Here is a 24,043-nt window from a genome sequence, read left to right as displayed (position 1 = left end):
GAGAGAATAAAATCCAATAGAGTATTGAATACCGAAATTTTAAATAATCGGAAGGTGGCACCTAGTTATTTATAGTCAAATATATTTGACTTATTTGGTAAATATAATAAAATCAAATATTTTGTTTATTTAAATTTATTTCAAAAAGTTACTTTAATAATGCAATTCCGTTATATATAATAATACAATTCTGTATATGATAAAAACTGTATAATAATGCAATTCCGTATATGGTAAAAATTAAATAATAATGCAGTTCCATATATGGCAATTTTGTGTATGGTAAAAACTGTATAACAATGTAATTTCATATATGACAATTCCATTAACTGTAACAAAAAAAAAAAAAAACTGCTATATACATAAATTAGAAAATAAATACCTCATATTATATGCATCATAAGTAAATAAATAAAACAAAAATAAGAATAAATTCCGTGTATGGCACTTTCATGTGTGGTAAAAGCTGAATAACAATACAATTTCGTGTATGGCAATTCCATGTGTATGGCAATTCCACTAACTGTATAAATTAAAAATTGTATTATATGAACCTTTTTGTACACAAAGACTGTCCCAAATTTTTTATTCTAATTTTTAAATTTTAAAAATAAATACCTCACATTATATGCACCAACCATAAATAAATAAAATAAAAACAAAAAAAGTAATTTTGGAGGGAATTTGAAAGATGAGTATGCTGACACATGGTATATACTCTGGTTCTTTTGTATATATATATATATATATAGAATATATATAGATATAGATTAAATGAATATAATATAATTTAAATTTAATTATAAAGTTATAATTAGAGGTTCCAAATTTTAATTTTAAAAAACGTTATTGTTTAAATGTTAGCATTATAAACTCTTATTTTAATCTGTTAATCATATGGTGAATTTTATTATTGATTTTCTTTTACATATAAACTTCAATCTAGTTTCATATTTCCATATTTATACTCCAATAAAAAAAAAAAAGCCTTGTGTCCTTTACCATTTGGGCGTTTTTGCTTTCTGTTTTATTTTCTTTCATAATTCTGTATAAATCACTCATGTTTCCAAATGCTAACGAAAGGTTTTATTTATTATTATTATTATTATTTTTTGGGAAAAGCTAATGAAAAGTTGTTGAGAAGAAAAAGAAAAATATTCTGACAAGTAGCAAAAGTTTTAAATTCAAATAAGTTTGTAAAAGTTACATGGTTTTTGACAAAGAAAGAGATACATAGGGATGTCAATTTGTCCCGTTCATCCCCGAAACCGCGGTACACCGGCCCTAACGGGGCGGTTTTTCCTCGAAAATTTCAGGATGCGGGGCGGGCTTGGGACAAATACCTAAAAACCGAGTTGGGAACGGGCCGGGGACGGGGAATAATAACTCCGCCCCGAACCCGCCCCGATATATATATATATATATATATATATATATATATATATATATATATATTTATTTATTATTATTTTTTATAAAATTTTATTTATGTAAAATCATTTTTTCTTTTTTTTTATTTATTTTTTTAAATATGTATTTTATTATAATTGTAAATTTATTCCTTGATGTATTTTATTATATTTTTATTGCATTGTAATTATTTTTTTTATATTTTAATCATAAAATAATTTTTTTATATAAATTTTTTAAAAAAATATCAATTAAAAAATAAAATGGAGAAAACCATCCCGCCCCGTCCCCGCCCCGTAAAATTTCCAATCCCGTCCCACACCTAAAAAAAACGGAAAAAATCACAGAGACGATGGAATATAAAATTCTCCGCAGAAACAAAAACAGTATTTTAAAAATCGGTCCGCCCCATCCCGTTGACATCCCTAGAGATGCATCAGAAAACGAGCCACGTGGTCATCTGACAACAGCCTTAAAGCCGAGCCGCTTGTACAAAATAAAAGTAACTTTCTCTCTCCCTCACTAGTCACTCACTCACTCATTGACTCTCTCTCTCTCAGCAAAACCAATAAGACTGTCTCTCAGCTGCCATTTATTCGAACAGGATAAGATACAGAGAGAGCGTGTCTACCATCATATGTGAATTTCGTTTCGTTTGGTTTCAAAGCCATGCGCTTAGCTTCCGTCATCCACAACGCCACCATTCAAATCCCTCTCAAACTTCATTCGGACTTGCTTAGGGTTTCTTCTCCGCCATTTCAACCCCCAAATTGTACCTCCGGCCTTCATCGCTATGTCTACCGCCATATCCCTCTGCTTCGTCCAGGTTTTTTCTCTCATAATCTGTCTCTATGGTTTGCGTATATATATATATATATATATGTACACAATGATACAAACCCATCTTAGTGATTCATCCGTCGTCGTTTTCGGATTGTAGCTGGAAGCAATCGCAGCCGTGCCCTGCATTCGCGGATTGCGTGCTGTAGAGGAACTGAGAAGGAAGATGATTTGTCTACGTCAGGTGAGTTTTGTTGGTTTCCATAGGGAGCGGAGTCGTTCTCTGGCCTAATTTTCTGGATGTTTGATTTATTTATGTATTATCTTTAAGAAATCTAATGCGATTATTGGAATGGAGCTGGATTGTTTAATTTCACCATCTGCGTTGGCTTCTTTGAGATTTTGGGGGTGGTTCTCTTGGTTGTGGTGTGGATTCGGCATTTAGGAGCTCATTGTGATTGGATTTTTTTCTTCTTTTTTGTTTGATTATATTAGAATTAATTGCAGCATACATAGTTGCTTCATCATCCAAATATTGAACAGAATATGGTGACATATACCTGCATTGTCTGTATTTTAATGTTGTCCAAATGTATATGTATATGTATATATATATATATATATATGTAGATATATCAATTTTGCTATAAAACACATGCAAACGGATTACATGTAATCTACTATGCATTTAAAATGTGGCGGATTACATGTAACATGTGCACGGTTTTTATAGCAAAATTTTTTATATATAAAGTAAGATGTCAGCATGAACTTTAAAGATATGTGGGCCTGATGCTTTTTACTAATCTACATTTTAGTATTTCCTTTATTGTTTTATACACGATTGCTATATGTCTCTGCATTCAAGGTTGGTTACAAATGTTTCTCGTAGGTCCTCTGACTTGCATTTAACTATGTTAGTGATGGAGATATAATGCCCAACATAATCGGCTTAACTTGTTTACTGCTATCATACCTATGGGTCTAGTCTCACCATATATATATATATATATATATAAAACTTTTGTGAAAACTGCTGGTGTGTGAATCTGCAGAAGGCAAGAGGATCGATTTGGTCTCCCAAGACAATAACAATGCTGACATCTCTCACAGTTCCTCTTCATTTTGTAATTCTGAGAAATCTGAGGAGGATGAAAGTTTTGTCTCCTCGGTTAAAACTGTGGCCTTATGCGTGAGCACCTATCAACTTATGTAATTCGTGTACTTCAATCGTGAATCTTTGGGTTTTTCAATACTCATTGTTTTAGTCCTTTAACTTTTACAGGTGTGCACTGCAGTAGCATTTGGTATAGGTGTGGGACTGAAAGATGGAGTTGGCAAGGCATCAGAGTTTTTTGCTGGGTATGCAATTTCTTCGAAATACATGGGAAAAAAAAAAAGTACTCCAATTTCCAAGGCTTTATTTCCTTTGTTTATGGATAAAGAAATAAATATGGTGCAGAAAATTAGAGTGTTTGTCAGTGGCTATTATGATTTGGTAATGTGTTTCCTCATCTGAGATCACACTGCTTTTTCTGCAATACCGTACATGGTCATAGATTGTTTTGACAGATTTCAAAAGTTGAAGGTTCAGGATAAGGAAAGTAAACATGTTTGCTTTTTTTATTTATTTTGGCTAATAAATGAGTAACATACAAGTCTGATGAAAAGAAGTACATAGTGTATGAAACTATTTCAAAATTTTCTACTTAGAAGGATTGTGCTTACTATTCATATAAAAGTCTTTTGTGAGATTTATACTATAGTATTTTGTGAGATTCATACTAGACTGTATTTGGTCCCTTAATGAATTAGGATCATAATGTCAGTGGAAGAGAGGGAGAGAGGTGTGGGGTAACATATAGAGTTCTAGAATATATTTACATGTAGTTCATTGATTCAAATTTGTTTTTGCTGCTTACATAGTTTATGTCCTCTCTCTCTCTCTCTCTCTCTCACTCTCTCTCTCTTTTTGTCAAATATGTTTATCTTATGTTTGTTTTTCAGGTATATTTTGGAGCAAAGCTTGTCAGTGGATAATTTATTCGTCTTTGTTTTGATCTTTAAGTATTTCAAAGTGCCAATCATGTATCAGGTGATTTATTTCCAGTTAATTATTTCTGCTAACCATGCTGCATGGTTCTCAAGTTAGTAGATAAAATTAAAACTGATGTTTTTTTTTTTACATATACACCTTTATATACCAACCCATGATATTGAAATGTTTGCAATGGTTGAAATATAGAATCGAGTACTATCATATGGTATTGCTGGTGCAGTGATCTTTCGTTTGACATTGATACTTCTTGGAACAGCTGCACTTCAGGTGAATTTCCACTTTAGTCTGTGCACAGTTATTATTTTATTTTTCTTTGTTTTGCTTTTCCTAAAATTATATGATGTGTTATAATCTTAGAGGTTTGAAGCAGTAAACATCCTACTGGCCGTAATACTCTTTTACTCGTCTTTCAAGGTGAGTATTCTCTTCTGAAAAGATATAAAAATTAATTGCAAACTGTCAATTCCTAATGAATTACAAGTGTTTAATGCTTTTCCAAGTTAAATATGTAATTCTGCAATTGAAATTTATCTATCTAATGTGTCTATAGGATTAATTAAGATTTAAAAACTTTCGAATTGGCTGAGTTTGTTCACTGGTGGGGCACTGTGGTTTCACTTTTTGCTTATGAAAATAAAAATGGTCGAAAAGATAATCGATTCACAAAATTTGATCTTGTACATGGTTTAGTTTGTCACTACATGACAGTCTTTGGTTGTTTTTTCACCTGCTTGTGGTATTTTATACGACCTTTTTTTGGGTTCAAATTTATTATGACTCAGTAATGATTGTTATATTATATTAGCTACTTTCCAGTGGAGAAGATGACACTGACCTGTCCAACAACTTCATTGTGACAACATGCCAGAGATTTATACCTGTTACATGTAATGTTTTGCCTGTATATCCTTTTTCTTTATATTTCTTGATTGACTTATTCCTTCAATGATCCTACGTATGTTTTCCTAGGTTGGAACTTTCTGATTTTGGGGCTTAGGCATGTGACATGCTATGCCCAGCCTGTCTCTGATCCTATCTAAATTAAGCTAGGCATAGAATCTCATTTTTAGGGTGAAGCAGGCGGGGTTTTGGCTTTATTGGAATACATCAAATGGGCCTTTTTGGAGATAGAAAGACTTGAACCTTCATGATTTTCTAGTCAATGGATATTTCACTTACTATAAATTTCATCGTCATTAATATCGACATGTCGAATGGCACTCTTAACTTATTCTTGTCCATCCAATCAATTCTTCAAAAGATTCATTTGTAGCCATTGTTGCAAATTTGAGTAGGTGCAAGTAAATATCTTCTTTTGCTGGTGCTAAAATGTCAGAATTGCTCATATTAAGTTACTTGATAGAAGAACTAGCATCGTTTAAATTTCTGTAGTATGGATGAGAAGGAAATGGTTAGGTAATGGTATTAAGTTGAGTTCCATAATAAAAAGAAAAAGGGAAAAAGTAACTGGAGCTATTATTTCCTCCTTCACATTCATGCGGCTATATTTATTTTGCTATCTATTGTTAGCAAATACTCATATTTATTGATTTTTTTATGGTGGGTTTTATATGGATATGACAATGACATTGACTTGCATACCAATAGAGGAATCACTTTGTATTGGACTGATCTTGCTGGTATAATCTTACCTTCTTTTTCTTTTCCTGAATTTTTGCAGCTAGTTATGATGGCAATCGATTTTTTACAGTTGAAGATGGTATATGGAAAGTAAGTTGTTTTGAGACCTGCTTAGCGGTTCAAAGTTGTTGCACTTTTATTTAGCACAAAAGCATCTGAAAATATCAAACTGCATTTAACCAGTTACAACGTTTCTTTGGATAGCATCCAGCATTTTCTACCTCTCAGAAAATTGTGCATCAATTTACATGTTGTATTAATTTTTATTTGATTTCTAACAGGTGTCAAACATTTTGGACAGGCCACTCCTTTACTTCTCACAGTAGCAGTTATCGAGCTCAGTGATATAGCATTTGCGGTAGGTTTTTAAACCTACCAAATATGTCAAGGACATGTTACTGCTTTTATCTTCACCAAGTAGTGCTGTAATAGAAAGTTGATACAATGCTTCCCTTTATTTTAGGTGGACTCTATACCGGCAGTTTTTGGTGTTACGCTAGATCCTTTCATAGTTTTCACCTCTAATCTTTTTGCCATCTTAGGTAATTCTTGCCACTTTTATGTGGACCCTACTGGTCATCTTTTCAAATGAAGTATTACTACCTCATATAAATTTGGATTGCAATTTATAGTTGAAGTCTAGGAAAAATTATGTCATATTGTTGTTGATTGTCAACTGACCGTATATCTGATAAATGTAGGTCTGAGGTCGCTGTATACACTCATATCTGAGGGCATGTCAGAGTTGGAGTATTTACAGGTATAACTTGTTTGCTCCATCATAATTAAGTGATTTCTATACTGTTTTTTTTGTCAATCACAACATCCTATTTATATAGAGGTGGACCAGTGAATTGAACAAACACAGAATGCACTGTTTTTTCACAAAATTAATTTCTAGGTTGTATATGATAGGAACTGTGGTTTGAAGCAAAACAAAATTTGGGTTAATTTCATCCAAGCATGACCTGGAGGTATTGTGGGCATTTGAAAATGGTTGTTTATCTATATATATATATATATATATATGTTACAAACATGTAACAAGGTAGCCACAGAATTTTATTTTATTTTTGGGCCAAAGATAATAACAGAATTTGTGTAGACAACTTTTATCATTTAGATTTTGGCACTTTCAAATTTTCTGCTGCTTGATTTAGGTATTAAAATTTATAAATGGTGCATGCCCTATATCTCTTATATTATTGTCCTTTTTATGCTCTTACTCCAGTTCCAGATATGTTGCTAATGGAATCGATCACACCACAACAATCACCCCCACCCCTTCCTCTTTTTTAATTTTATTTATTTATTATTATTATTTTTTTTTTCAGCCATCCATTGCTGTTGTTCTGGGCTTTATCGGGTGCAAAATGATCCTAGATTTTTTCGGTTGGTATTTGCAGTTTTGTTTTGTTTGATAGGATATGTGTCATGCATTCCAAAAGTCACATTTCATTGGTATTTCTGTAGGATTCCATGTATCAACCGAGGCATCTCTTGGATTTGTGGCTACTAGTCTTAGTGCTGGGGTGTTGTTAAGTCTTATGAAAAAGACTGACTAGCTTAAGAAGATTTTCAGACTCAGAAGCAGGTAAAAATTCTGTACCTTTTATATCAAAAGTAGCTTGTCTCTTTCTTATTTGAGTGTCACTTCTAACTGCTTTGTCAAGTTTTCACCGAGTTCCGATGGCAAATATATATGTGTATATATATATATATATTAGTTTAAGTTGGACTTTAGTATGAAATCTTTAACCATATAAATGACCCTAGTGAATAAGTAATTTAAATGTTGTCTTATTTTCCATCCAAAATAAAATAAAAAAATAAATAAAGTTAGTAATATAAATGTTCTCTCCGATTCATTACATTTTGCGGAATCAGTTTCTCCTAGTGGTTTTAGAGTGTATTAAATGGAGTCTAATGGCATTAAAGAAGTCGTTTTCATTCTCGGAGTCACTTAGAGGTGGAGGTGGTGGTAGTGGAGGCCACAAGTCCATCTCTAGTAATTTAAATGTTCTCTCCGATTCATTACAACATTTCTAATACCAAAAAAGAGTATTCTTTTTATATTTATTTTTATCTACTTTTTATATTATTATTTTTTCTTTCTAATTATCAACTTTTTATCTATTTTATCAATTGGCCCACATACAATTTTTTATTATTTTTTTCATATTGGTCCAATAATATATTTTATTATTTAATAAAGTTGTGGAAACTAACATTTTATTTTATTAACTAAAATGTTTGGTTTGCTATTGATATATTATTTAAACACAATTTTACATTAACAAAATAACTGTGAAACAAAACATTACATTTATAGTAATAAAACATAAATAAAGTAAAAGATAATAATTAAACATCAACAAAAATATGGAAATAAATTAATTAAAATGTGATAATAATTAAACATTAAACATTAACATTAATTTAACCATCTAAATTAATGTATTCCTCCCCACAAATGTTCAATTATTGCTCCTCCATCTAGTATGTTATTCTAAAAGAGTATAACATGGGTTATTATTTAGTTGATACTATATACCCAAAGTGGTCCACTATTGTGCAAAAAATTCACTAGCTGTAAGGTAGGAAAAAAGATATTTTGCCATGAAACAGTAAACATGTAGAAAAGACAGAGAACGTGCCTTTGGAGTTCTCTAATCATGATTCGCTATTGTGGCAGGATCAGCATATTTTTTTGGGAAAAAAAAAAAAATGTTACATGATATAATGACTACATGCATTATTATGCACAACACGATAATTGAGGATGAACATGATCTTGATGCACCAAGTCAAGATATGAGGAAAGCACCAGCACTAGAAGTGGAAATGTTAGTTGATGAAATTACAAGATTTAATCAATTTATTGCTCGCCATATGCATATCAATGATAAAATTGTTCACATTGCGCTCGTACTGCATTAATTGATCATTTGCAGGAGGAATACACTAATTTAGATTGTTAAATTAATATTAATGTTTAATTATTTTTATATTTTTGTTAATGTTTAATTATTTTCTTTTACTTTATTTGTGTTTTATTACTATATAAGTGTAATTTGTTTCATAATCATTTTGTTAATGTAAACTTGTGTTTAAATAATATATCAATAGCAAACAAGACAATGTAATTAATAAAAACGATATTCTTTCTTGGTGTTAGAAATGGTGTAATGGATTGGAGAAACATTAATGTTTGATGTGATTTTTGCACCATTTTGGTGCAAAGGGTTGGAGATGCTCTTAGGGTGGGCCGTACTATAACATTTTTTTTTTTTTAGATGAAAGTGAGAAAAGATGTTAATAGATAGAAACTCTAATGATGAAAACTAAAACTTTTAAGTATAAAATTTATTTACCTTTGCTCTATAACTCGATTATAAAAAATATAAAATAAAATTAAAAGTATATAAAATTATTGATTCAATTTAGAATATATAAGATATAAAGTAATTCATTCTAATGTTAAAATTAAACTTTTATAGTATTACTACATGAAATTATGCATTTGATATTTTTCTAGGGGGGCCAAATACCTATTTTCTATTGATATTCAAAATTATTACATATTATTAAAGGGGCAAAATAGGAACCTTAATAAGGCTGGGAGGCCATGGCCTCCTCAGGCCTATAAGTGGTTCCGGCCCTGAGTACAAGACATGCATTGCCACATGAACAAATGGAGGAAAACTGTGCTAAGAGAAGATGATTATTTGACTCATTTTTGCATTCATTTTCATTTTCCCCACCTAATCAATTAAGACAGTTTGTTGCCTTTCCTGGATTGTTCAGTTATATTCTCAAGCACGTCGTTAACCTGTAGGCTTTTATGCTGAGGTATGCAACTTTCTTGTTACAGGTATGGTTCATCGATGTAATTAACTATGACATCCTAGTGCTGCCCTATGGATGAAGATACTGCTGTAAAGATGACCTTGTGTTTTACCAATTAGACTCTGTGAAACTGTCAACTAAGTTGGTATACCACAAAGAATATACATCGGCTCCATTTGGTCCTGAAACGAGGATTGTGGGGGGAAGAAACTCTAGAACTTCGTTCTTTGTTAGAATCTGAAGATCATATTCACAGTATCACATTTGGAACTTTGATGTAAGATCCAAATTTGTTTTAATTATTTTTTATTTCTTCTCATGTTCATATTGTCTGTTTGTTGCTGTTACTTTGCTAGATGTAAATGTTAAATAATGAGCGGAACCGTATCCCCTTTTACGTGTTGGAGTTTCAAATGCTTGTCATGGGTGGTCTTAGCTACACATAATCTTAGGTACACCTTGATGGTAGTGTTATGTGATAGCAAAGCTAAAAGGAAACATGTTTCGTTTTTCTTTTCATCGGTGTAATTTTCCCGCTTACCATTCCATTTTAGATTATGTGAACACATGAATTTCTATTAATCCAATAATAATACATATTCAAGATTATTTTTTATTTTTCTTCTTTGCATGTCGTTCGAAGAATTTCAGAAGCTTTTCATTATTGTGTTTTATTATTAATTTATTTTACATATCGAGTTGGGGGATTCATACTGTAGACCTTTGTTAGAGAAAGTAATGTAATGGTTTTGCTACCAGGCTTAATATTTGAAAGGGTTATTGCTTAGTTTCCGAACTATATTTATAATTGCACTTTTAGTTTTTAATTTATTTATTTATTTTTTTCTTCTGGACAGTTTTGTTCAATTTTACTTTTTGATGTACTTTGATCTTTAAAATTATTTTTAATCAATTTATAACTGTTTTAAGATAGTATATTTAAAGTAATAAGAAAACAACGAAATACAATATTAGATAGTCCGACAAGATATTTGGATATTGTATCAACCACAGAGCATATTTTCAAAATTACTAAAACATAAACAGAGTATAGTTCAATGATTAAAGTGTACCAAAAGCTGAAGTATAAGGATCATGGTACCAAAAAAGAAAAAAAAAATTTGTGTAATCAAAATGCAATTATAAATATAATTCAGAAAATAATTAAAGAAGTTCCAAGAAATGTCATTTTGTTGAGCTCTATAGAATGTTCTGAATATTCTTCCTTGCAGTTTAATTTTATATTAGGCAAGTGAAAGAGTAAAAATGATTATTTGGTTACTATGTTCCCAAAAGCAAGAGCCGCAAATCGACAGCAGTTGGGAAATATTGAAGTGCTTAAAAAAGCCAGCTATATCGGTATAATAATGTTGGAGTTGAAAAAGTAAAATGTGACGATCACAATTGTTATTTAATTATATATTACTTCGTCAAATTGTTCAGTAGTGGATAGTATATGATAATTTTGTTATTGACTGATAAATTAGTATATCATAAAATCATCAAAATGAACTAAATAAGATAATAATATATTATCCAAAATTGGCTATAAAAATTTAGTGACTCAAGTATTATTGTATTGTTTATGTGAATAATTAATTTGGACATTATAAGATAAACTTTGTCAAATTTCAACCCAAAAAAACGAAAAGTAAAAAAGGGTAATTTGACATTATGCTATTCTCTAGTCTTTAGAGGATAAATTGTTTCCCCCCCAAAAAAAAAAAAAAAATAAATAAAATTAAGGGGAAAATTGAAAAAGGGTGAAAGGAACATTGCAATTTGTTCAAAATTAAAAACCGTCAAGTTAAAAAACAAACAAAAATAAAAGAAGGAGACAAAGAAAGGTGGTTTTTTTTGCCCCTTCTAGGTACTTTTGTAGCAAGTCTTTTCAGACCTTTTCTAGGATAGAAGGAACAGCTATGTGTGTTTCATTCTCTTTCATGTTATCTTTGATTGCTTTTTATGAATTGACATGGACAGTTAGTGCTTGCTGTTTAAAATTTTCCCCATGGATCTTATCCAAAATGTTTGGTGCCTCTTAAGCTTCTATGATGATCATGAAATCATCGGATAAATTATTTATATATATTTTTTATTTTCAAAATAAAATGAAAAATTATATTTTAGAGTCTATTTGACCAATTAATTTTAAAATAATTTTCAGTTCTATAAAATAGAAAATTATTTCTAAAACAAAAATAAATCTATTTACTCATCAATTTTTAAAAACAAAAACAGTTTTAAAAAATAAATTAAAAATAAAATTAAAAAAATATTAAAATGATATTTTTTGTTTTCTAGTTTTTTAATTTAAAAATTATCTTCAAACATTATGATCAAACATATTTTATTTTAATAAAATAAATAAAAATAATTTTTTATTTTTATTTTTAAAATAATATTTTAAAAATTAAAAATAATATAAGGCCAAACAACAAAAATAAAAGGTTGTTTGGCAACTTACAGATTTTAGATTCGTTATGACGTTTCAAGGTACTTAACCCATTTGGACAATTTCAGATATTTACCCCATTTGAGCGGTGGATTTTTTTGAAAACTAGCCACCTCGTAATATGATTTTTGAAGAATAGTAATTTAAAAAAAAAAAAAAAAAACTAGCAATCTTAGGACAAAAATATCCTTGATAAAATTGAAAATTACGCAATAGGTTTTTTTTACCCTTTCTTCTTCTTCTACACAGCCGTTCATACAAGGGTTTCTCTAACAGTCTACTCTTTGCATCTCATCTCGTCTCACTCTCATTTTCTTGTATTTTCTCATATCTGAAACTAAACTCAGGTAAAAATTTTATTTTTTTTCTTATTCGATGAAACTAAGGAAATATGTGTTTTTTCTCTTTTTTCTTGTATTTTTTGTTAGTTTTGGAATTTTTAAACTTTTTATTTAACATGTGTATGCAAGAAATTAATTTATGAGTTGTTATATGTGAGTTTAAAGATACTTAGGTGGCATATGGTTTGAAAATGGGAAAAAATTTGTGTAAAACTGAAAAATTACGAAAAACAGTAAAAACGGAGGAAATTTGGCGAAAAAGATGAACTTCCACCATTTTCCTCCAGTTTGTTATCGCAAGTTTTACGCCAATTTTTTGCCAATTTTCCGCCAGTTTTCCGCTAGTAGGAAAAAGCTATATTTGGCTCAAAAAAAAAAAAAAAACAGAATCAACTTTTTTAATACAGTTAATATGTTTGTTTAGTATTATTCAAATTTTTATATATTTATTGATTTAGTTTAATGTTATTCATTTAATTTTGTAGTAAAATAGACGATGATGATATTGTAATTGCGATTTTATACAATGGAACATTGGTATAAAATGATGGTGGTAATTGGGAATATCGAAATGGTAAAAATATAATTGTTTCTGTCGGCAAGAGATGCACAAAATCAGAGTTAGAGGATGAGATTTTCAATTCTATTGAGATATGTCAAAATGAATATTTGCTAAGCTAAAATGGATATATGGAAGATGTGCAGAAAAGTTGGATCGTACAGAAATACGCTGTGATAAGGATGTGAAATGCTTTCTTCAAGAAGTGAGGAATGAATGGATGACAATGATGTGGCCTCCAATGTATGTTGAGGTGATTTCGAAAGTTGAACATGTATGTAGAAATGTTCATCAAACAGCCTTTGCTTCGGATAGTGGGGGTAATCTTCATTCTTTTCCTTGTCCTTAAATTGGCGTTCGTCTACCACAAGTTTCCGGTACTGAACCTATTCAGGCTACATCTCAGGAAATTATGATTCAAGAAACTCAGTTTAGAGATCAAGTTGATGTTCGTGGGGCTTGGACATCATTTAACATCCACGAAGGAGTTGATGTTGAAGGTGACTATGCTAAACGGTTTCCTAATGATAAGGAGTATGAGTAGTTGCATAACATTGATCATGATGAGAATTACAATGCAGCAGGGGATGATGTTGATCATAATGATGTAGATTTTGATCATGAGTTGCCGGACAATGATAGTGATATGCATCCTAAAATGAACAATGAAGGAGTTGATGATGTTAGGGTTCATCGTGCTACAAGTGACCACATATCATCGAGCAATAGAAGTGGTTCTATGGCCATATTTTCGTCAAAGTTCACTGGCTATGAGAGCATAGTAGTTGGACAATTATTTCACAACAAACGTGACTTATAGAATAAACTGAGTATCTATTGCATGCGAGAAAATAAGGAGTTCAAAGTGACACGGTCAACTACACAACGGTATGAGGTTGTATGCTTGGAAAATACTTGTAAATGGCGACTACGTGCAACCACATTTAAAAATGGAGAAATATTTGTTGTGAGAATTTTTGATAATGTACACAGTTGCTCGTTAGATATCGTGCATCGAAAACATAAGCAGGCCAGTAGCCGGGTTATCGGACAATATGTCAAATCTAAATATGAAGGTATTGCACGTGTTTACAAACTCAAAGAAATTCAACATGATTTTTTGCAGAAATATGGGGTGAATATAAGCTACAACAAAGCATGGAGAGGTAAAGAGTATGCACTTAACAATGTTAGGGGATCTCCAGAGAAGAATTTTGCTAAGTTGTCTGCCTACTGTTATGAGTTAGTATCGAAAAAACCTGGGACTTTTATATGTATCAAAACAGACGATAATAACACTTTTGTATATTTCTTTATGGCGATTGGAGCAAGCATTAGGGGATTTAAATCCCACATAAGACCCGTGTTGGCTGTTGATGCAACTACATTGAAAGGGAAATACAAAGGGTACATGTATATTGCATCGGGCATGGATGGCAATAAGCAAATATATACTTTGGCTTTATGCATTGGAGATGGAGAGAACAAGTAAGCATATACATGATTTTTCCAAAACCTCAAGGATGCCATCGGAGATTTTTCGGATTTGGTGTTTGTGAGTGATAAACCCCGCTATTGAAAGGGCATTACGCAACGTTTTTTCCAATGCATACCATGCACTGTGCACGTACCATATAAGCAGAAATATTAAAGCAAATGGACATGTGAAAGATGAAACAATAATACAATGTTTCATGCTCGCAGTTAGTGCATATTTGGTTGAAGATTTTGAGTTTTATATGGGGCAAATTAAGGCAAAAAACAGTAGGATTGCCCAGTATATTCGATCATGTGACCCTACAAGGTGGGCACGTTTTCTTTCTCCATGTAGAAGGTACACTATCATGACCACCAATATTGCAGAAAGCTTGAATGGTATTTTGCTAAATGCTAGAGAGATGCCAATAGTAGCATCAATTGAGCACATATGGGATCTACTTCAAAGGTGGTTTTATGAGCGACGTACTGCAGGTCCAAAATTGACGAAGCCTGTGACCGACCATATGGAAGAGCAACTAAAACTATGAAATTTGGAGTCCATCGGACTACGTGTGAAAGCCATTAATATGCATGAATTTCTTGTAGAAGGTAGGAGTTTGAGGGGTACAATTAATCTCCAATAAAAAATATGCTCATGCAAAGTCTTCGATCTTGATCAATATCCTTATGATCATTGTATTGCCGCTTGCAGAGACCACAAAATTACTCCTTATGGCATGTGTTCTCATTACTACACCGCGGATGCATATCGTGCAGCTTATGCTAAGTCAATTTACCCTATGTTAGATGAAAAACAGTGGCATACCTCCGATGACGTGACAAGTCGTATTGTTCTTCCACCAAGATGGACACATAGGCGAGCTAGTAGGCTGAGGATGCAACGCATACCATCCAAAGGTGAAGATGTTATTGGACGTAGATGTAGCCGATGCGGTGGTGTTGGACATTATAGGTAGAGATGTATGAATCCATTATCTTATGCTTCGAATTAGAAAGTTTTAATTTAATGTTATGGTTTAATATATTTTGATAATTATTTTATATCTTGGATATTATATTTTCTACTCTACGGTAGAAGATTTATTAGCAATCTTCTTTTTTTTTTTAATTTAATCCCAAATGAAAAGAGGCTTTCTAGAGTTGATTTTAAATCTTTAGTTTACATCTCATTTTATGAAATGCCCAAATGATTTTGAAAAAAAAAAACAAATATATATCATTTTTTCTTTTCTTTAAAATGGTTATTGATTTTAAATGTCAATATATTTTTTGTTAATTCCATCTTTATCTTATTTAATATTTGTCTATACTCTCAATTTTTTTACCCCACTATTAACTTAAATAATCTATTAGAATTTGATTTTCCAAGTGGAGGAAATTAGTTTATGATAGAAGTAAAAATTATTCAACGATTTCCACTTGGAGGAAAAATTTTCCGCCTGGCGGAAAATTATCCAGAGGCTTCAATTGATCTCCATATGGGATTTCCGACTGGAGGAAAATTTTTCCTCCAAGAGGAAAAGTTTTCCTCTTAGAGGAAATATTTTCCGACAAGCGGAAAATTTTTTAGAATTTGCAATTAAGCTCGTAAGACATTTGTGCATAATGGAATTCTAATAAATAAACATGGCACATTTTCTATAAGATCAATTAGTTATCCTTACATCAATAACACATCGTTATCTTTGTTAAATGAACATTATAAGCCACCATTATCTTTACAATTAAAAGTCTAATATAATAAAAAATATGCATCTATAAACATGACAAAAGGAAAGAAAAATGCATCACCACCCAGCTCATATGCTTAGTTCTTTGTTGTAAGCTTCATATGCATACTTCTTCCTAAAGAACTCTATGTCGTCTTGCGTGAATGTCACTGGTAATCTAGCATGTAAAAACTTGATGGTCTTGAGTGTAAACATGTCACAGTCACCACTACAAAAAAACAATTATTATAACATATATTAGTATTATTAGAACCATATTCAATAGTTAATATTTATTTAACAAACATGTATCTATTAAGGGGCTTTTCCCGTTACTTTGCTGAGAGGAATTTTGTGCCAATTCACATGTAAACTTATCAACAGAGTCTACAATTCACTGTGCAGTCATGAAAGCTTTGGTTATCTTTGAGTTAGTGACATTTTGCTTTCTGCCAAAATAGGTGTTACTATACGAGTAGAGATGTTAACCCGCCTATTGGGTTCATAACCAAACCGTAGACCTGTAATTATGGTGAAGTCTCTCCACGTAAATCTAGCACCACGCCCTTCAAAATTGAATACCATAGAATCATTGTCGTCACAAATACACTGCCTATATAGCATGCTGTTGACGATGTGGCCACTAAATTGCATCTCTTTGGCCTTCAAAAAGTGGCCAAAACAGCTATCCTCGAACTTCTGTGTTTGGGCTGGAGTCAGCTTGAACTTAATATCCGACACGACTTTCCAGAAGTTTGATCTACAATTAATCTTTGCCCTCGATAGCTCCGAGTCCCAAAACCTTCGTTGGTAATCTGAATCCATTTATCTGCAAATCAAATACAACAAAGCATAACATATGGAGGAAACGTTTTTTCCTACACGAGGAAAGCCTGGAGGAAAAGCCTGGAGGAAAAATTTTCCGCCTGGAGGAAAAAAATTTTTGCCTGGAGGAAAAATTTTCCTCCTGGAGGAAAAAGTTTTCCGCCTGAAGGAAAAATTTTCCTCCTGGAGGAAAAATTTTTCCGCCAAGTGGAAAATTTTCCAGAACCTAAATGACATACATCTAACGGGATTTGTGCAAAAATATAATGAAAATGGCTAAAGAATCTTTTCGAACCAATGCATATGTGGATTTAAAAGCTACAATATCTTCTATATATTAGTGTATATTATACATTAGGCAACAAACCAACCATGGGCATGTGATATTGCTTCCTAAGGATAACCTATAGTTCTAACACATACTAATCATTATGGTTTCACGTTCAAACCTCCCATAAAATTCAGCAAAAACACAACTTCATAATAGTTTTAATTTCACATTTCACATTCTAACCATGCAACACAAACATTTCCGTCACACCAATAACACAATATTATAAGCATGGCTCATAATGACAAAGGTTCAAAATTAAGCAATTTATAAAGAGATGACTTATCATTTCTAAAATAATACATTATGGAAATTATCAATAATTCTGAAAAACTATTCAATACAGTACAAATAAAGGTTCTCAGATTAGTTCGTTACATTAACGTGAAATTAGTTTGCAACATTTTTTTTGTTTTGTTTAGAGAAGCAACTTACATTAATGGGGGACAAACCGCCACCAATGCTTCTCTATCTATTTATATATATATATATATATCTCTCTTTCTCTATCTCTGTAAGTGTGTATGTAATTTTCTTAGCAAACACTTGTAACTCTAACGATCGCAAATTTTGTGCTTCAATTTTTTGCTCGGTCCAGCACTTACTCCTCCAATGTTGAAAAATATAGAAAATCAATATTAGTAACAAAAAAAAGATTGATAGTGTTTCAAAATTAATAATAACAATTAGTATATTGTTTTAGTTCCAGTAATGTCCATTTATTAAAATCCCCCAATACAAATAATAACAAAACAAAGAAAAAAAAAACCTCATGCACACATGTGGATGGAACAAATTGCTTATACCAAAATGTAAACAACTTAAAGGTACATAGGTTTGAGCAAAATGCAGAGAAAAAACAGAGTAAATGTCACATGCGTATATCAATCTATCTATACGGTATATCATGCTATAACAAGCTTAGTAAATGTTGGCACAATCAGAAATACATGCTAAAGCTACATCTTATGCAGAACCGTACATATAGCAATTTCTCAAGTCATAAACCGCAAGAACAAATAAGTTGTGTTAAGACAATCACTTAACATTATTCAAATGCCAATCAAGTATGCTTTACCATTTTCATGGTCTTCTTTCTGGTCTAAATAACTAAGGCTTAACTAGGAAGTTTAATTAATTCAGTAATAACATTTTAACATTAGTAGAAGTATTCAAGCTTGAAGGAAGAGATATGTTTCAGAGCACTATACTAATTAATCATAAAACTTAAGAACATGACTCCTACTATAAGTGTCTTTAGAATCAAGGTCCTTTCAAAGAACAATAAACATGCTGAAAAACTAAGTGACCAGCTAATAAGCCAACTTAAACAGCTAAAGTTGAATTGTGTTTATACCAGCAGTGTTTACAATGCAATCAGTAACTCTATAACCAAACAGAACTTAACTAAGTGACTAGCTAATAAGCTAACTTAAACAGCTAAAGTTGGATTGTGTTTATGCAGTGTTTTCTCAATGTTTTTTTCAATCTTCCATCCACTATACTCTGTTAGCTTAGGCTTGTTAGTTACTTAGTTTTTTCTTTTTCTTTCTCTTTTTTCTTTTAATTGGAGACTACATTAAGAAATTATAAAAGCAAAACCGTGCATGGACTTAAGCCCATTAGCTATATATATATTTCAACATCTTTAATTCTCTAATGGTCAGATTTGCTATTTCCTACTTTCACTCTTGGCCCTTGCAAACTAGTGACAATGATAGCTCATAACAGCTAAAAACCCAATCTTAAAATCAACCGTTTTATAGACACAAAAACTAAATAAATAAAAGAAAAAAAAAAGGAGGTTAAGCACTACTCTTTGTAAATTCATCATTTATATAAGAAAATGATATATGTCAAATACAATATTAGAAAAATATTTTTTTTTAAAACAAAATGTGAATAAATTGATTGAGTAAAGCTTAAAGAATAAAAAATAATAGATGGCTTCTAATCAATTCAAAGGGTGGGTGGACCATATATATTGGTTTTGCTCTCTCATTCTGTATATATTGATCGAGTAAAACTTGAAGAATGAAAGAACAATTATATTCTTTTTCACCCCTTTGAAGAATTAATTAAAGTTTAAAGCATCTCATAAATATCTATAAATAAGGATAAAAAATAGACAAGCACATACCTTTGTATTGAACACTTAAATTCCATTTTTCTTTATTCTTTTTTCTCTGCTTTGTTTCGTTTTTTATTCTTTTGTTAGCTCTTAATTAAGGAAAATATATATATATATATATATATATATATGGAAACAAAGCAGATTCTCATTCTAAAAAAAGAAGAAAGAAACCAGAGTTAATGTCCATTAAGGAAAGAAAACAGAGACTTAATTTAAAGTTGAAGATGTTAAGCAACAATGTAGTTGAATGTGTACTTAAAGATTTTAAGCAAACAGGAAGAAGGAAAAAAATGTTAAAGTTGTTGGAAAGAAAAATAGAGCACGCACTGGTGCTTTTAGAGAAAGGTTACCTTGCAGTTGTGGCAACGGCTAGCCCCTGGTGGTTATAGAGGACGTGAAAGAATCTCAAAGAGATAGTTATCCCTAGTAAGTATCGACATGGAAAAGGTTGCGGTTGTAGAGGATGTGAAAGCAGGGATTTTAGCTCCTATATTTCCCAATAAAAGAATAAATAAATAGTCACCCAAACATTTGCATTAAACAGTGACAGGAAGTTCAATGTAATCATGAAGAATATTTTACATTACAAACCTGCTGCAGCTTTTTCAAATTTGCAAAGATGACTTTTTTTTACTTATGGTTCTTCATTTTTTCCTCATCACTCTCATTGTCATCCATAAACAACTCAACATGTAACATCCTGTCTCGAAATACATCGAAAATTTCTAAAATTTGACTAAGGTTGACCGGGTTTGACCGTCGTTGACCGAGAAGGGGTCAAATGTTGACTTTTTGTTCCTGGTGGAATTTCACATTGACCGAGGTACCGTTATGAAGTACACGTTGTCACGAGTCCATAGACTAGTAGCACGTTGAAAACAGAGTTACGGTTTGGAAGTTATGAGCAAAACAAGTTGAGATCCAAATTGTCTAAGGGGTGCCGGAGTTGATTTTTTGTTCATGCAAAGTTGAGCTTTGACTCATGCATGGTTGTGAAATACTCGTCAATATGAGTTCATAGACTAGCGGCACGTCCGATTTGGACATGTGGTTTGAAAGTTGCGGAACTATGAAGTTTTTCCGAGACAGCATTTACTATTCATGGATCTGTATGTGTGTGAACAGTGGTGCCATGTGTCAAAAAAAAGTGGACCCATTTGTGAATGCACAGTGGCACCCACGGGCGTTTTGACTGGCTGAGAAAGAGAGGGAGGAGAGAGAAGGAGAAGGAGGGGGGAGAGAGAGAAAGAGAGAGAGAGCTAGAAAGAGAAACCCAGCCGGCCAATCGCCGTTCACCCATTTCTGACCACCCGAACAGTACACGCGCCATCCTAGCTTGAAGCCCACCTGAAAATCGGCCAGCCAGCCAAAAATCACGGCTAGATCGCCGACGACGCGCCGGGATCGGGCCATTTTCCGACGAGTGGTCGATTTCCTTCTCTCGCCGATATCTCCCAAACCAGACCTCCGTTTGCCTCACTGCCGGTCCCGTTGAGTTACCCATCACCAGATCTACCACTAACCAAGTTTCCCAGCCAGTGGCCACTGGACGTGCTGCCGGCGGTGGCGGATTCGACCTCCCTATCCTTCCCCACTAATTCGACCTCCCTAAACCCAAATCCGAGGTCGTTTTCCTCCAATTCGCGATGGGTTAAGAGAATTGAGGACTTGAATTCCGTGAGTTTTCCAGCAAGATCCCGGCCACCACAGGTCCGATCTCCGGGAGGTAAGCCTCAATCCGTGATCCTTGTTTCATAAGTTTCGTTTCGGTATATTACTCATAAATTTTGGTTAATGTTTGTGTTAAACTCCCGGGGTATCGGGTATTATTTATCCGAATAAAATATTAATTTATTTAAGTTGTATAATATTGTTGTTCTAGGAGCACGCGTGCATCATAAAATTGATCCTATGGAGGATCTTGGTTAGATTGCGTGCTCGAGGTGAGTGACCCACCTTCAAAATTATTTTGGGTTGGTAAATTGTATATATTTTGTGTTGATTATATATTTGGAAATTTTATTTCATGTGTTAATTGTTTAGTAAATTTCTAATTGAAATTTTGTGCCAAAATTGAAGGAAATTAATTATTTGTGTATTATAAATATTTTGGGTTTTAAGAATTTTCTTGAATTTGAGGTTTATTTTAATAATTATTGGATTTTGTTATTGGAATATTTTATAATTAGATATTTGAAAAATACGTTTTATGTATTTGATATTAAGAGAATTTCCATCTAAATTATATTGCCAATGCATGTTGTTTTAATATATGTTTGGGTGCCAAAAATATATTTGGGAATTAAAAGAAATTGTGATTTCAATTTTCTTTTATAATTATTATGTTTATCATGTGATTTAATTATATTTTGAAGTTTGGAGAATTGAAGAAATATTTATTTTAAATTATTGTTGATTTCATTAATGGATTTGAAATTGGGAATTTATTATCGATGGATTTATGCCAGTGATATTAAAGAAAAATGTGGAAATATGAATTTTGAAAAGTGATATAATTCCCACGGTGAGTTTTGGAAAAATTGTTATTTTTAAAAAATAATATGGTTATTTGTTTTAGACGCACTCATACAGTACTGGTGTTCTGTACTGTATATGTGGATGAGCGTGCAAGTTATAATGTCTCCCGTGAGTTGCCATCGGACCGAGGACAGACAAGTTTTATATAGTGCACATAAGCCACCCTCCTCCATGGCCGAGTTGACGATTTAAGTAGCGGCGCTGTCGGGATGCCGGAGCGACCGTATGCAAGTTTCTCTCTTTAACCTCCCGCCGGACGGTGCTCAGGACGCTGGGTATCGTAGGGCATCATTAGTATATAGTATCGTGTGTCAAGTATTATTTTCCAGATATAAATTTCAAATCCTAAAGGTTTTAAAATCGTATTAAAATTAAATGTGTTTAATTTGTTTTATCATCTGTTTCCAATTAGTATTTTCTAAAATATAATTATTTATATTTTATGTCACTTATTTTAAATCAATGTTCTTAAAATACATCTTGCCGTATTTTTATTATATAGATTGGTTGAATATTTTAAAATAATTTTTTTTATATAATATTTTTACCACTTATTTTATAGGACTGTTTGTAATTATTTAAATTATATTTTTGATACTGATTATTTTAGTTTATTAAATCAAATTTTATGAATTATATATTGAATTTCACTTTCATGTTATATTTCTTTGATGCAAGTATTCTGAATTTATTTTATTATATTTCATTATATTTTATTCGTATTTGGATTATTAAATTTTTTTTTTCAAATTAATTATTCCTTGATTTTTGGGGCATAAAAGATTGGGTTTTGCGAAAATGTTTTGAGAGAAAATATTATTTTCAATTAATTATTATTTATTTACTTATTTATTCTTAATTAATCAAATGTACTATAATTATCATTATTATTATAATTGTACAGTAGATAGGATCACTCACTGAGATGATTAGCATCTCATATTTTTGAATTTTGTTCCCCTAGGTCTAGGTTGGGAGTCATTGATCGTCCGGGGCGAGCCTGAAGTCTCAGTTCATTGCCGAAAGTCCAAGAAGCATTTCCTTCCTTTTTCCTTTCCATCTTGTATTGCTTCTTTATCTGACATTGTATTAATTTCATATTTATATGTATAATGCTCTGTATACTGTATTGGACACATTTTATTAAATACTGCATTAATTTCCTGTTATTATTTTGGAGTGCTGTAAATTTGTGGAAACAAATTATAGTAAGGTGAGAGGAATAAGGTGGTGTTTATTGGAATGTGTTTTATGTGCAGGGAATTTTGTGGTAAGTCCTACCCTTAGGGGAGATACTGTCGGATTTTCCGTTGGAAGGTTCGATGGTGTTTCCCTGGGATCAGGATTTGTCTAGGGTTCCGATGAGGGATCTTGGACGGGGTCCTGACAGTTGGTATCAGAGCTCTAGGTTCTAGTATTCCTAAGGAACTGTGCATTGTTGTGCGTCCCATCCGCGTCTATTCCCTTGTTTTAATCATCTTAAAGCGTTTTTTTCCCTTTATCTCGAAGCAAATTCGTTGTCCGAGTTGAAATAACTCCAATATTCGAGGGTGTCAATTAGAATCACCTATCCTAACGGAGAATTCCTATGTCCTAGTCAATGGTCGAGGATTGCCTTTTCTTTATTGAATGTCAAGCAATGGGGGCAGATCCTATTTGTGAATCTTTTTTAGGATTGGAAGTGGTCCTAGATATGGATTGAGTAGTTAAGAATCTTATGTTTATGGACCGCTACCATAAAGGAGTAAAGTTAAAGTGGTTCAGCTTACCTGAAGTGATGTTTTGTGGAGGAATTAGGAGGCCTTTACTGTGGTTAATTTCTATCCTCGTCTCTAAGGAGCTATCAGAGAATGGTTGTCAAGGGTATTTAACCCATGTGGTTGATGCCCGAGTAGATGGTGAGAGTTGGAAG

At 32.1% G+C, this 24,043-nt stretch overlaps 1 protein-coding gene across 2 annotated transcripts; it reads left to right on the top strand.

Annotated features, from left to right (window-relative positions):
• Window positions 1-1,919: 1,919 nt before the first annotated feature.
• On the top strand, window positions 1,920-10,355 carry LOC107432852 (thylakoid membrane protein TERC, chloroplastic). Of its 2 annotated transcripts, XM_048465464.2 has the most exons (15): window positions 1,922-2,236; window positions 2,351-2,434; window positions 3,246-3,382; window positions 3,476-3,552; window positions 4,198-4,285; window positions 4,436-4,516; window positions 4,607-4,663; window positions 5,055-5,136; window positions 5,931-5,980; window positions 6,192-6,248; window positions 6,354-6,432; window positions 6,592-6,650; window positions 7,225-7,282; window positions 7,364-7,484; window positions 9,765-10,355. In XM_048465464.2, exons 1-14 carry the CDS (start codon window positions 2,080-2,082, stop codon window positions 7,453-7,455), a joined length of 1,158 nt encoding a protein of 385 aa, XP_048321421.2. In that variant the 5' UTR covers window positions 1,922-2,079; the 3' UTR covers window positions 7,456-7,484; window positions 9,765-10,355. The 2 variants fall into 2 exon arrangements, 1 of the variants encoding a protein (XP_048321421.2); XR_007238403.2 differs by lacking the exon at window positions 7,225-7,282 and having other exon boundaries at window positions 1,920-2,236.
• The last annotated feature ends 13,688 nt before the right edge of the window (window positions 10,356-24,043 follow it).

Source organism: Ziziphus jujuba, chromosome 11 (genome assembly GCF_031755915.1).
Source record: "Ziziphus jujuba cultivar Dongzao chromosome 11, ASM3175591v1".
NCBI classification, from domain to species: Eukaryota; Viridiplantae; Streptophyta; class Magnoliopsida; order Rosales; family Rhamnaceae; genus Ziziphus; species Ziziphus jujuba.
Note: the sequence above shows the minus strand (reverse complement) of the source record. Positions and strands in the feature narration are given on the sequence as shown.